The 14192-nt window shown below is 41.3% G+C and overlaps 1 protein-coding gene across 2 annotated transcripts in view; it reads left to right on the top strand.

The window, feature by feature from the left end:
- Positions 1-13532, top strand: part of MPV17L (MPV17 mitochondrial inner membrane protein like) — a 30978-nt gene extending 17446 nt beyond the window's left edge. Inside the window, exons 2-5 of one of the 2 annotated variants that reach the window (XM_089678633.1) lie at positions 39-581; positions 4031-4101; positions 8110-8139; positions 13325-13532. In XM_089678633.1, coding sequence (XP_089534759.1) covers positions 275-581; positions 4031-4101; positions 8110-8139; positions 13325-13429 — 513 coding nt within the window. In that variant the 5' untranslated portion in view covers positions 39-274 and the 3' untranslated portion in view covers positions 13430-13532. Of the gene's footprint in view, positions 1-38; positions 582-4030; positions 4102-8109; positions 8140-11384; positions 12061-13324 lie in introns of those variants that run through there. The other variant, XM_089678632.1, reaches the window with a different exon arrangement.
- Positions 13533-14192: the final 660 nt, after the last annotated feature.

Here is a 14192-nt window from a genome sequence, read left to right as displayed (position 1 = left end):
AACCGTGTATTCTAATCTATGATTTTTGTTCTTTTCAGGGCAGAAAAACACAGTGAATATAAAGACTTCATTTCTCAGTTGTGAGAATTAATACACTATACAAGGCCTCTTATGCTTGGTCCGTCTGCATCATGAGCGGTCAATGTAACATTTCTTAGCACAATATATATATCCCATATTTGTGTATTGCATTTTATGGTGTATTGGCCACATAGAAGTGCCGAATCTCACCGGAATTCTACATTGTCTAATTTGCATCTTTTATTTTGGTAAAATGCGTGCCTTCATACATTTCACAAAAAGACACCCCTGGTTAACCAATGTGACAATCTACGGCTCTCTCTTTGCATCAGCTGATGCTGTACAACAGAAACTCACTAAAGGACCCAATGAACAAATAGATTTTAAACAAACTGCCAAGGTTGGAATTGTGGGATTCTGCTTCCATGCCAATTTTAACTTTTACTGGCTGAGGTTTATTGAAAGAACTTTTCCAGGATCCGCAGCTAAGAATGTCATTCGGAAGGTAGCATGCGATCAGCTGCTGGCAGCTCCAGTTACAATAAGTGCTTTCTATACAGGTGATTTCATTACTACAGACGTTTGGGCACAATTTATCACATGTATTGATGTTCCATAACTGTTAAATCACCAACAGCCAAACAAATTAATGGGGTATTAAACCCACAAATGAACATTTATTATATTACAGCTTAGCAATTCTTGGATGTGGTGGCCGCAATAGTTTCCTTTTTTTTGGGTTTGCTTTCTTGTATTTTCATCTGGTGACACACACACACACACACACACACACACACACTTACTTTTACTGGTGAAAACACAAGGAATACAGCCTAAGAATGAAAAACTAATACAGCCACCACATCTAGGGATTGGTAAGCTACAAGATAATACATTTTTGGGTTAAATACAGCTCTTGAAGCTGAACCTTGGCCAAAAACTACTTTTTGACATGTGCACTGTAAAAATAAATACTAACGATGTGTGTGCCATGTGTAGGCTACAGCATTATGTACAGCTCTAACTTCCATTCACTCCCTTACAGTGCAGCACCATAAGTCTGGCACTGAGAGTTAGTTATTGCTGGAGTACTCAGATCAAAGTGGGTTGCTTGCACTTCGGCTGTTCCATTAAGTAAACATCTTGCATTCTTTTCAACAAATGCTAGGCATTTTGTGATTGGAGGAGGAACAGATGAATACCACAATCTCCCCACCTTCAATCACAGAGCGCATTGCATTCACTGAAAAAAATGCAAGAAGTATACTAAATAGAGGAGTTGGAGTGCTAACAACGGCTATGAGTACTCCAGCCACAACTTCAAGACTACGTTCACATGGGAGGTGAGCATCAGTAGAGTTAAATGCTGCATTCACACAATGGGGTTTATTTATTAAAGCTGGAGAGTGCAAAATCGGGTGCACTTCTGCATAGAAACCAATCAGCTTCCAGCTTTTATTGCCAAAGCTTAATTGAACAAGCTGAGGTTAGAAGCTGATTGGCTACCATGCACAGCTACACCAGATTCTGAGTGCACCAGTTTTAGTAAATCTACCCCAGTGTGTGCGAACAGCAGTAGCTGTCAGATTTGTACCCTGTACAGATCATTGGTCGGCACTGCCATTGTTTGCATGTGACCGCTCATCCAAGCGTATAACCATCCCTGGACACAGACAGGGGTTTATTTACTAGTGCTGGAGAGTGCAAAATCGGGCTCACGTCTGTATAGAAACCAACCTCAACTTGTTCAGTTAAGCTTTGGCAGTAAAACCTGGAAGCTGACTGGTTTCTATGCAGAAGTGCACCTGATTTTGCACTCTGCAGCTTTAGTAAATAACCCCCACAGTGTCCAGGGACACTGTTTTTTCTGAGTTTCTGCCCGCCGCTATTCAGTTTGTTGCATTTAGAAGTGGTTAAACGCTGAATGCTGGATCCGCCCCCTAATTGCCTATGTAAATGTGCTGGACGTTCTGTGCTGACTGCACGCTACATGAGGACAGTGAAAATCCGCGTTGTAAATAATGCTGCACCCTAGACACGTGGAATGCACTTCATTAGTGTGGATTTAATTTTACAGTGCACATTTCAAAAAATAATTTTGACTGGAGTTCAGAATTACATGGACACTGAGGCACGTACACTGTGAATAGGCCGATTCTTTATGTGGCTGGAGCACCCAAGTACTGCGTGCAGGTGGCCCATGTAACGGGACAAAGCCACTTGTCCTGACAGACGTGGGTGAGTGTCCCCAAACATAGACATTATGCATCTGGGGCCACTCACCTGCACGCCTGTCAAATTAGAACAGTGGCTGTGTGCGTACAGCTGTGTCCTCATACACTTACATGGACTACCCGCACGTAGCACCTGGCAACTCCAGCCACTTAAACAGCCAACTCACAGTGTACAGGCCTCAGTGCCCACATGAATGGGGCCTTAATATCGGGTTTCTTTCATGGAGGAAGAGCTGTTTTGAAAATGTTCTGTAGTCAAATGAAAACAGAAATGCTAAATTGTTAAAATGTGACTGGCCTTAAGTGATACACAAAGCTGAAAGAAATCGTCCTACATAAGTTGTACCTGTTAATCTATAGCCATCTCTTATCTACATCCGTTGAAAGTTGAGAACTTGCACAGCATTTCTCAGCTTCCAGGGGCATGAGTTGGGGATCTGATTTCACACACTGCAGAGCTCAGTGAGGGGAGCTGATTGGAGAGAAGAGATACACACCCCTTTACACAGGAACAGAACTCAACAACAAGCTGTCAGTCAGCTACAGGTCCCTCCCCATCACCATTTTTTCTTTCCATGTCAGGAAAACTTCTCAGAAGTGACTCATGCAGATAGCAGTAAAACAAGGCAGCAGAGAGATATGGCACTTAGTGCTCTGGATTGAGACAAGTACACACTATAGAAGAATATGCTTTGTTCATATTTTATGTCTGAGGTTCAAAGACTCCTCTGGTCACCCAGCAGTGCTTCTGGCCCCTCCCTCCTGCCAAATGCCTCCACAGCAAGCAGCTAGCTATGGGGGCATCTGAGCAGGCTCGCTCCTGAGCCTCTGCTCTGTTTGTTCATTCTTAGAATGCATGAAGGGAGAAAACCTTGAGCCTTTACAACCACTTTAAGCTGGCCAGAGATAAAGCAAAATTCATCTAGTGTAGCCTGGGCTGCCCAAATTGAGCCATGTATGGCTATTACTGTTCAAAAGGAGTCTATCTAATCGTCAGCTCCTCTCGAACAGGAATGTTAGTAAATTTTTGTTTGATCAGCGCCTGCAACCAATTGTGTGCAGTGCTGATCAGTGTAGTCTGACAGGGATGGAGACAATAGCATATCAGGGAGGGTTCCTCTATCCACCTCGCTTGTTTGGATGGGGGGGATCCTTTAATTCAGTTTTTTTCAATTATTCCAGTGGCTAATAGACTAAACAGCATCCATGCATGGCCACCCTTAGTCACAGCTGGCTTCTCAGACCAAGGACTACAGTGACAAGATTTCCCCCTCATAGTTCCCACTCACCTTTGACCTTTGTTTCATGTTCTCATCAACCTTGCTGGGTTCCCAACCTACATAATATAAAATAAATCAGAGAGTGATACAACCTAAATTAGTGAAAGCCATGTGCACACCTGGAAAGGCAAAAGCGTCTTGCCATACACTCCCCAAGATATATACAATATCATTAGGAAGTTTATTGTTCTGGCATCTACCAAATACTAGAATTTCAGTTTTGTGTGGGACGACCCTTTTCCTGGGGAAAATTCTGCTCCGCTATACCTGACCCTGTATTTCTCTCATGGCACCTTTTCTTGCAGATAACGACTATCGGGTGGTTACTGGAGTTTGTAAATATTCTACCCCCCAGAAAAAAAAAAAACAACAGACCAAAGTCAAATATGTAATTTGTATATGTGTGGATTACACGTTATAAAATGTTTTTAAAGTTAGAATGTATCCCGTGTTTTGTCATAATGTGCTTTATTATTAAAACAAAATTTCTTTTAGGTTTAAGTCTTCTGGATGGAGAGGAGGATATTTTTAAAAACCTTAGAGAGAAATTTTGGCCAACTTACAAGGTAATGTATACATTAATGTATTAACAGAAAAATATGAATTGCATTGTTGGGTTGCTCAAAATCTGATCTATGTTGCCCTATACATGTTACATTTGTGAATGGCTATGGTTTAAAACAAAAAGCTGGATAACAGGTGAGATCAGGCTAAAGCATTGTGGTCACATTCTAACAGGACAACAAACATCAGACATCTACTATCTTGATTGTCTGCAGAATTAAGTGACTATTGGGTATCTCTGTATCTCTGCGGTACCCTTAGTTTAGCAAATTTCCAGCTACACTTCAGGGGTGTAGAAATTTTTGAAAAAACTACTTGTTCAGGGACTAGATTGGTGTCCCAATCTACTTGTCCTGATAAAAATAAATTTTAACCAAACCTGTTTGGGGCTTTTAAAATCAAAAGGGGCTTTATGGCGACTTAAACGTTTAAGATTTTTAACATTACGCTGTGTATCTCCTCCCTGCAGCCGGGGACTAGCAGAGAGGAGAGAGACCTTGCAGTGTAATGAGCACCGATTGGCTGCTCATCAGGAAAGAGGCGTCGGACTTATTCTTTATCCCTTACACTGCTGTTTTTGTGTTATTTGCACACATTTAAAAAATCTTTTTAGGCCTGAAGATTACACAAACCCCTCAAACATTATATATTTTCTGAAAGCAGAGACCCTAGAAAATAAGATAGTGGTAGTTGCAATTTTTTATGTCACACAATATTATCACAGAGGTCTAGGAAACACACAATTTCAGTAAAAAATACTCTTAAGTTAAATTTTAGGGCACAAAAAGCAATAAATTATCCAATTTTTTGTAAAATATAAAAGACGAGGTTGCAGCAAGTAAATAGATATCCAACAAGTCAAACCTTAAATTTGCGTGCGCTCGTGAAACGGCAACAAACTTTAGTACCCTATATTTTCTATAGGCAACACTTAAAACCCCTTATAGGTCAGCAGTATAGCGTACGGAGATCTGATGCAAGAATTATTGCTGTCATTCTGGCGTGCGCGGCGATGTGTAACATGTATCGCAATCGTCATTTTCATGTGTAGTTGCCCGAGTATGTGCTTTTACGTTTGTGCATGCATACATATGTGGGGGGCCTTGAAAAATGTGGGGATGTTATATGCTTGAGAGTAACTTCCATTTAAAAAATAACTTTTTTTTTTTTTTTTTTTTAAATCATATACGGGACAAAATGTGACGATTTATGGTGACACGTTCTCTTTTTTGAGACATCCAGGGTCTAAAAGATCCTTAAAGTCTCCCCTGTACTACAGTGAATATAATGCAGTGTACATCGCACCACATTACATTCTTTCCCGGCCTCAATGACCGGGAATCTGTCCAATGGAGACCCAGAAATGACGTCACATCACGTCCAGATCAGAAGGGAAGGGGAGCGGATGTGTCCGCTCTCCTCCTCCCTCCCCTATACCTCCGCAAGCGGAGCCCGGGACATATAACAGGGGTAGGGGAGAGGCTGACACTGTGGGCTGTGTGGAAGCAATCATGCGGCAGCGCTGCTGCCCGATTGTTTCCACCTGACAGGTTTGGACAAATAAAAAAAAAAAAAGTGCCCGGCGCCCGGAACTACACGTCGATAGGAATTGGACATCCCTGCACTTATGAACTAAATGTCTCGGGTGTCGGACGATAGGAATTGGACATCCCTGCACTTGTGAGAAACTTCTGCTATCTTGAAAACTGTTGGCTTCCAATCCTGGCAGCCACTGTCAGCTTGGGTCCCCAATGACAATTAGAAGCTAAACAGAATGGTTCCTGATCATGTTGTCACAATGTAAGCTATGACATAGTGGTCACATGCAGGCTGACAGCTTCACTGAAAAAAATAGAAGCCAGCTTAAAAGGAGTACTAATGTCACATTCATCACATTAAAGTGATAAAGGTTATTTTTTAAAATTAAAATAAAAAAGAGGTTATACTTAACTGCTCTGTGCAATGATATTGCACAGAGTAATGCCTTACATCCTCTTTCTTCTGGGGGCCCCCTCAGCAAGCCAGGTGCTAAGGGGGCACCCATACGGGTGCACTCTCAAGTCAGGCTGTGTGCATCCATAGATAAATAGAGAGTTTTAATCACAGACTAAAATGCTGTATTGGTAAAATTTTTCTTAATTTGAAAATGTGTGTATATCCTTGGGTCATCCCTGTAGCTACAGCTGCTGTTTTTTAGTATTTCCAGCTCTTTATTAAAGCCAGCAAGGGAGTGATACATGACCGTCCTGCTGATTGCAAAGTGAAAGAACACATCCCCAGGCACCCTGTAGATGACGCTGGGTGTTGTAGAATTTATTTGCTTTAATTGCATTCTATCAAACATGCTTCTAGAACAGCAAGGAAGCAACTGATTGGCACAGCACAGCTAAAATCATCCAGAGGCCAGCAGGAAAGAATATGTTCATCTAAAGGTATAGCAGGGATGTGTTCTTTGACTGCAGCTCATCACTTAAAGTGGAACTTTAGTCAGAAAATTAAGTCTTGCTAGATCACTTCAGGCTGGTCCCTTTTGCAGGTATAGCTATGTAAAGCATTACCAATAAGTGTGTATACTGTTTAAAATCCAATGATAGTCTGTCTCACCCTGTTCTGCACATGCTCAGTTGCTCTCCACTTTTAGGTACTGTGCCAAATTTTGTAGAGGAGAGATCTGCTGACAGTCTAAAGATTAAAGCCAAACTAACAGGAATGCTAACTGTCATTTTGTTTATGTTCTCAACCAAACTGTCAAACCATCAAACGACTGGTGTTATAACTGAATATATGTGTATCAGCAAGGCAGTTGCAGATCAAATAGATGACACCTTCCTTAGCTGAAAAGGATAGGAGGGTTTAATTCTGCTTTAAATACTGCTCAGGGCTCTGGGCTTCAACAAAATGGCAGCCTCCAGCAAGAAGAAACAGGAGCAATGCTGGAGGCAATTTACAGCACAAAGTAATATTGGTAGCATAGTTATTAATGTGGAATGTATGTACCCTGCTAAAGAACATTATTTTTTATCAAATGTTATGAGTGAAGTTACGCTTTAAACTCTGCTCTCAGTGAATCTGAATGGGTGACTACAATGGGATATATTGAGAGGATATAATTAACTGTAGACACAGTGATAAAGGAAATGTCTAGAGATGTGGGGCCCCTCGATCGTTGCTATAGTATTTATGGGGACTAAATGTACACAGAATTGTAAACGCGATGAAACAACTGTGAATTGAAGCTAGAAGCATATATGTAAGTTTTTTTTTACTTTTTTCCAGAAAAATTAGTTTTTTACTTTTATTACGTTTCATATAGTAACTGTAAATCATTAGTAGGTATGCAAATTAGTCAATGAGTTATTGTCAAGTTAACAGATGTATGCTGACTACAGCTAAATATGGTCTGAGCATCTAAGAATCAAGCTCTGGTTATGAAAGGGTTAACTAACAGTTGATATACTCTGTATTGGTGGCTCCTGCCATTTACTGTCTGTGACCAGTTTAAAGTGGTTCTAAACCTCAGACATAAAATATGAACAAAGCACATCTCTCTATAGTGTGTATTGTCTCAAGGTAACAGGGGAGAGACCTTCAGCTGATTGACAGCCTAAGCTCTGTTCCTGTGTGGAGGGGATTGTGTCTCTTCTCTCCAATTAACTATCAGATCTCTCCTCATTGAGCGCTACACTGTGTAATTTCAGCTCCCCATCCCCTTTTTTTCTGAATGCTCAGACAAGCTTTAAAATTCAGCACTTGAACGGATATAGAGAAGAGAAGACTTCAGGTAAATCGGTATAACTTTTGTAGAAGAATTTGTTTAATCTCTGTATCACCTGAGGCCAGTCTCTTCACTGGGTATATGTAAGAGTTTACAACCACTTTAAAGCCAGATAAATGCTGGCTTTCCCTAGTGTGCCTGATTTAGTTACATAGTCAGTTAAGCCTAAAAAAGAAAAATAGCTAATTGTTATACAATCACATTAACAGAAAATGTCTGTTTTTCTCCCCTTTAGACAGGAGTATTTTGCTGGACCATCTTTCAGGTAAGATCCTTATGATCAACAATAAACATACCCCTTCCACTCCACCCATGCCTCCCTATAGAGAGACACACTCTTTAATGATAAATTGTCATATTTTCTATTTTATTATAATATACTGTATTGAAGTGCATAAGCCTAGTTTCTCCTCCGACCCTGTGAGTGTGCAGCTCTGATCATGTGCATAGTAATGAAGTGTCTGATTTCTAGAGTAGTGTTTCTCAACCTTTTTTCCGTCAAGGCACCCTTTAAAATACAATCTCGAGGCACCCCATTCTAAAATGCAGTAATATCCGCAAACATAGTAAACCCAACATTGGACGTGATTTAGTCTTCCAAAGCAAATTCACCTTTGCACACTGTTACTGACTAGCTCTCCAATGTTCATCTTCTCACTAATGTGACCCCTGTGCTGACAGAGTGGAGTGATGGGGGGTATGGGGCAAACAGGTACAGGTACCCGACGTCCGTCTTATCATTGATTGCTAGAACGCTGGTGGCTAGAGAGTTGTAATGGTGCACAATGAAAACCTATGGCTTTGTATAACAAAAAAAGAAGGCTTGATCCACCTGCTGGTTGGTATACAATTGTTTGCAATTTTTTAGGTATTTTGCCAGGGCATCCCTGAAGATACCTCAAGGCACCCTGGTTGAAGAAGGCTGTTCTAGTGGTGTGTGTGGTCAATGAAAATCATATCACTGGCCTAGTACACCGCAAGTAAAGGGGATATGTGCACCCCTGTACATCCTAATTGTAAGTTTATAAAATGTAAAAAACAAAAAGCATGGCAATAAGACACTTTTTATATTTAAATATTTACTTTTTGTAAGCCTATATGCGGGTACTTTCCCACCTATACTTAAAGTGGTTCTAAAACCAAACCTTGTTACCTTAATGCATTCCCTGAATCAAGGTAAAAAAAAAAACATGTTCTCTCATATCCATCCTGTCACCGATCCAGCACTGTCCTGGCTGAAGCACCACTGCTCTCTTCTTGGTCTTAGGCCCCATTCATACCGCATTCCATGTACATTTCTAGCACTGCAGTTGTGACCTGCAGGAGGTGTCAACATTAAGTTAATGAAACCTTAAATGCAGGTCACAAATGCAGTGCGCTTGGCTGCAATGGATCGCATGGTACAGAAGTACCATGTGTAGCAATTGTGCACACAGAGATGGATGCGGTCATCAATCTTGCTAAGGATCCTCCTTCTTGTATCTCTCTCCCTCCAATCCCCCCTCACTCTCTGTTGAGTGACACGTGGTCCCTGTGCTCTAGGGTTCAGAAGTGCACAGGCAATCATGCACAGCGGGAGAGCTTCATGGTTATAAATCCCAAACTAGCTGGTGCCCAGGTGTCTGTTAGCTTCTCACTCGGAGAGAATCTTAAAACCATAAACCAGTCCTTCACTGGGCTTTAAAGACATTCCAGCTAGCTGTAAAACAGACACACATTTAAAAACCAATTTTTCCATATAATTTTATATCTGGAGCTGGGAAATAATTACATAAAAACCAAGCATATATTCGGTTAGCTCGGTTTAATGCAAGTCGTCTGATATCTTACACCCCCTAGTTGAGATCTACAGGAGAGAAGAAAACGATATCTCCTTAGCAGGTATATCGTCCCAAGCAGGTATGTCATATTTAATACTATCTAGACGTTCAGCAGATGCTTCTGCTTATTAATCTACTAGTGGCTAGGCAGCTACATGCACCTAGGGTAGGTTATTGAACATGATATAAACTGGGAGGGATTTTGGTTCTAGCTTGGATCTCCGCCTAAACACCCCTCCCCAAATGAGGCGATTGGTTCTCTGCTTTAAGGAGACACCCTGCTGAATTCCTAGAAAAAGACTGTTATGCTGGGAGCAGTTAAGTTAAAGAATTCTCCTTTTTAACATTGGAACCAACTTTGGGAGAACGGTACCCTTTTGCTCTGACACTTGAACGCTGTTTAAACCAAGGCTGACTGCAAGTACTTTACCTCTCTAAACTTCTGTTATCTCTTTGCTGTGTTATTGATCTCTGTATTTATATATACATATATTGGCTACATCTTTTTCTGTAAATATTTGTATTGCACCATTTTGACCTTTTTAGTAATAAATCCTATTATCTGAAAAGTGTTGAACTGTTTCTAAAGCTCTTTTATGCAAACTAAGAATCCCTGTCTCTGAAGAGCGCTACTGTGTGTGTTTAAACCTCTATATATCCCTGCCTGCGGTGACAGTGGTATACAGACGATTATTCAAACATCATAGTGTTATTGCTAATATTGGCGAGTTTCCTCCTTTTCTCTACAAAAAGGTGGTGGTGGCAGTGTGAAGGGTGAATTGCGTAACAGTAACAATCGCTCTCAGGCTGCAGGTACATTAGCTAGAAAATCTTTGTACAGGGTGCAGCTGAGCGTGGCATTGTTACGCACGTGACAGCGCGGTTTTAGATTGGCTAGTCCTTCGGTCACGAGTTGGTGAGAAGGGCTGGGGGTCTGATGCCGCGATCGTCACACCATGCAATCCAGTTGCAATAAGTTTCCAAAAGTAGTGCATGTTCTAATTTTGTTGTGGTCTGGAATAGGCTGAAATCACACAGCTTGTGAACCAGCCCTCACAGGAAACTCTGAGCGCAGTGAGAGCCATATGATTCTACTGCAAGTCAAATTCCCTTGAGAAAGGAACAGGGGTATGGCTTGTTAATGCTTTTTGTGCCTATGAATGCACAAAACTCGGCTCAGGAGTGCACTGGCACAGGTGCCCCCTTGACTCTTGACTGGCTCGGGAGGCACTTGGAAAGGGCAGTGCCAGCAGGGGACCGCCAAAAGGAAGTAAGGGACCACTCTGTGCAATATTGTTACACAGAGCAGGTAAGAATAACCTTTTTTAATTTTACTTTAAAAAAAAAATAGAATACTAGCCTTTAATATCACTATCCGCTATAAGATACCACAAGCAGGCAGACTTTTATTGCAGAAGAGACATGCAATGTCATATCCCTACTTCCTGCTCACTCTCCTCTCTGGAGCTGTAATCTGAGCTGGCAATGTGCAGATCAGCTTACAGTGCTGCGCTGGTGTAAACTGCCTCCTGCACATGCACAGGCGTGACGTTATCCCACTCTGGCCAATGAAGATGCCCAAAGTCCACTGGACAGGTATTAACCCTTTATTTTTACTTTAAGGCCAAGATAATTTGATACTTTGTGGTGAAATATACACACTTACCCTGTGCTGTATTTTTATTTGCAGACCATAAATTTCAGCCTTATACCACCAATCATCAGAACTGCCTACATTGGAGTTTGTGCATTTTTGTGGACCACATTTCTCTGCTATATCCGTAACAGAGACATTGACCAAGTGAAAACACGTGTCCTGCAACATATCCCAACATGGGGCAGTAAAACGACTGCACAGACAGAAAAGGAAGATGAAAGTAAATCTTCCAAATAAGGAAGAATAAACTCTGGGTTTTTAATTAGAGAAAAAAAAAATGTGGAGGTGCATTTTGGGAACACTATGTGTGCTATGTTTTGTTTACAATGACAACGTAAACATTTTACTGAATGTATTGTGTTTGGGAAAAAAAAGTTTTTAGTCTTTTTGCTGTTGAAATGTTTACATCACTTTTTTAAGGTGCAAGTAAATAAAAAATTGAAGCTGAACTCTGGGATAAGCATTTGTCTAAACACAAGAGGCTTGTGTATTCTCACTTGAATCTTGTGCATTGTGTATTTCTTCCAGATCTGTGCAGGAATCCAGTGTGAAACGTTACCTCTGGGCAGGAGCTCTGTATGTGGCACACTGGTCACTGTCACTTTCTTCCCTTGTGCAGGGTGTTTTGTCTCAGTCTCCTCCTGTATTTTTTCTGCAGGCATCCTGTCCCCAGTGTGGTTAGATTAAAAAAATAAATAAAAAATAAAAAGAAGATGACGACCACTTATGACCCTTCCCTGCTTTTTATTGCCATCCTTGTTGAGGAAATTTACACTCATTTCCTGTTCTTGTTGCCACTGGTGTACCGCTGCTCTAACTCTTCTCCACTCAACTTTTAGTTTTAAAAATTAATTTGGGATGCGTACAAGGAGCACAGCCTACCTTTTCCACTCCCTTTGGTTTGTCTGAGAAACACTGGTAACTGCAAAAGCATAAAAGAGTCAAACTCAGAACACAAATGGAAATCTTTCCACAAAGGTACCATCCAGTTAACATCTGCCCCTTTAAGTAACCCATAATGTTCTGAAAATCTTGGGGGGGGGGGGGGGATTTACTAAAACTAGAGCACTCTGAAAACTGATTGGTTTCTGTGCAGAGTGGCACCAGATTTTGCATGATCCAGTTTTAGTAAATCTTCCCCCAAGTGTCATGTATTAAATGTGTGTATATTATATGGCCCTCCTAACCCTCTTGTATTGAACTGTGTTGTTGCTGTATTGTCTCCCAGTATATTGTAAAGCGCTGCGCAAACTGTTGGCGCTGTATAAATCCTGTATAATAATAATATTATATACATGCTTGCTTTCTGCATTAAGGTAAAAAATGTCCCAGGAAGAACTGCACCACTTCCCTGATCTTCCACATTGTAGAGTAGGGTACTGAGGTAGACAGGCACTGTGTGTGTCTCCGTAGCAGCTGGCAAACTAAGGAGACACCCACAAACAGGTGGGGAGGGGGTCCAGCAGCTTGGAAACCGGCTAGAGAAGAACAGAGATTATTTTGACCCCTTTACGACTGTGTAACACAAATGTGGCATCCAGCCATTGGCTCCTGGTGCAGTCAATCATAGCCAGTGAGGAGGGAGCAGGGCCAAGTAGAGCTCTGTGTGCCTTATGGACACACAGAGCAGGGCTAGGGTGCGGGGTCCCAGGTAGCCAAGAGCACTGGCAGGGGACCTGAGCAGAGGAGGATTGGGGCTGCCCTGCAAAACTATTGCACAAAGCAGGTAAGTATGGCATGTTTGTATTCATGTCACATCTTTGCTTTTACATTTGTAAAGCAAAAAGGGCATTCTTTATATGGTATACATTTACTACAGTACATCCAGTATTTAAAAAAAAAATTATTTTTGGCCTTTTATTTGAAATAATAATTTCACATCCTTGCTTTATTACTGAATTCTTATATTTGGATTGTAAGTTATTGCATTTAGCCAGAAGTTGGAACAAATCAAGTGTCTGTGTTTTTTCCAGCAACCAATGAGATTCTTGTTATATTCCTTGTGCAAGTTACAAAAGGAAAATGAATATATTTTTCTACTCGCAAATATTCAGTATAGAAGATATCACCTGCGCTAAGAGAGAGAAGAAATGTACTGTAATCTCTCAAGGAGCTGCTGCAATGCTAGTGCCCTCTAGTGGCACTTTTTAATGTGATTATTAAAACGATTGTAAAGGTTAATTTTTTTTGTGTGTGTGTGTAAAATAAGAAACATGTCTATACTTAGCTGCTGTGTGCAGTGGGTTTGCACAGAGCAGCCTGGATCCTCCTCTTCTTGGATCCCCTGCAGGCTCTCCTGTCTGTCGGGTGCCACCACAGCAAGCAGCTTGCTATGGGGGCACCCGCTGCTCTGTGTGTCCGTTCACACGTGGAGCGGTGACTTGGCCCCCCCTCTCATCACTGGCTGACTGGCTGTGATTGACAGCAGTGGGAGCCAATGGCTCCTACTTGCTGTCTCAGCCAATGAGGACGTAGAGACCTGGGACAGCTGAGGCTGTCATTCACATCACTGGATCGCGATGAGGCTCAGGTAAGTATTGAGTGGGCTAGGGGAGCTGCTGCACACAGAAGGTCTTTTACCTTCATGCATAAATGTAAAAATCCTTGAACATTTACAACCACTTTAAGTAATAGCAGCACTCCTAAAGTGCAAAAAATGCAAGATTTGTATGACCTGTTTTTTGCACTTTAATAAGTAATACCAGTGCTCCTATTTGCATTAGAGAGTACCAGAAGATATTGTTAGCCCCACAAATAATGATTATTTGGACAAACACACTTCAGAAGAATGTTAGGTAATATCCATTATTTTTTTTTTTTTTTTTTTTTTTTACAGAGAAG

The sequence above is a fragment of the Staurois parvus genome, unplaced genomic scaffold (genome assembly GCF_062004578.1).
Source record: "Staurois parvus isolate SC_StPar_1 unplaced genomic scaffold, SC_StPar_1.0 ptg000207l, whole genome shotgun sequence".
Taxonomy (NCBI): Eukaryota; Metazoa; Chordata; class Amphibia; order Anura; family Ranidae; genus Staurois; species Staurois parvus.
Note: the sequence above shows the minus strand (reverse complement) of the source record. Positions and strands in the feature narration are given on the sequence as shown.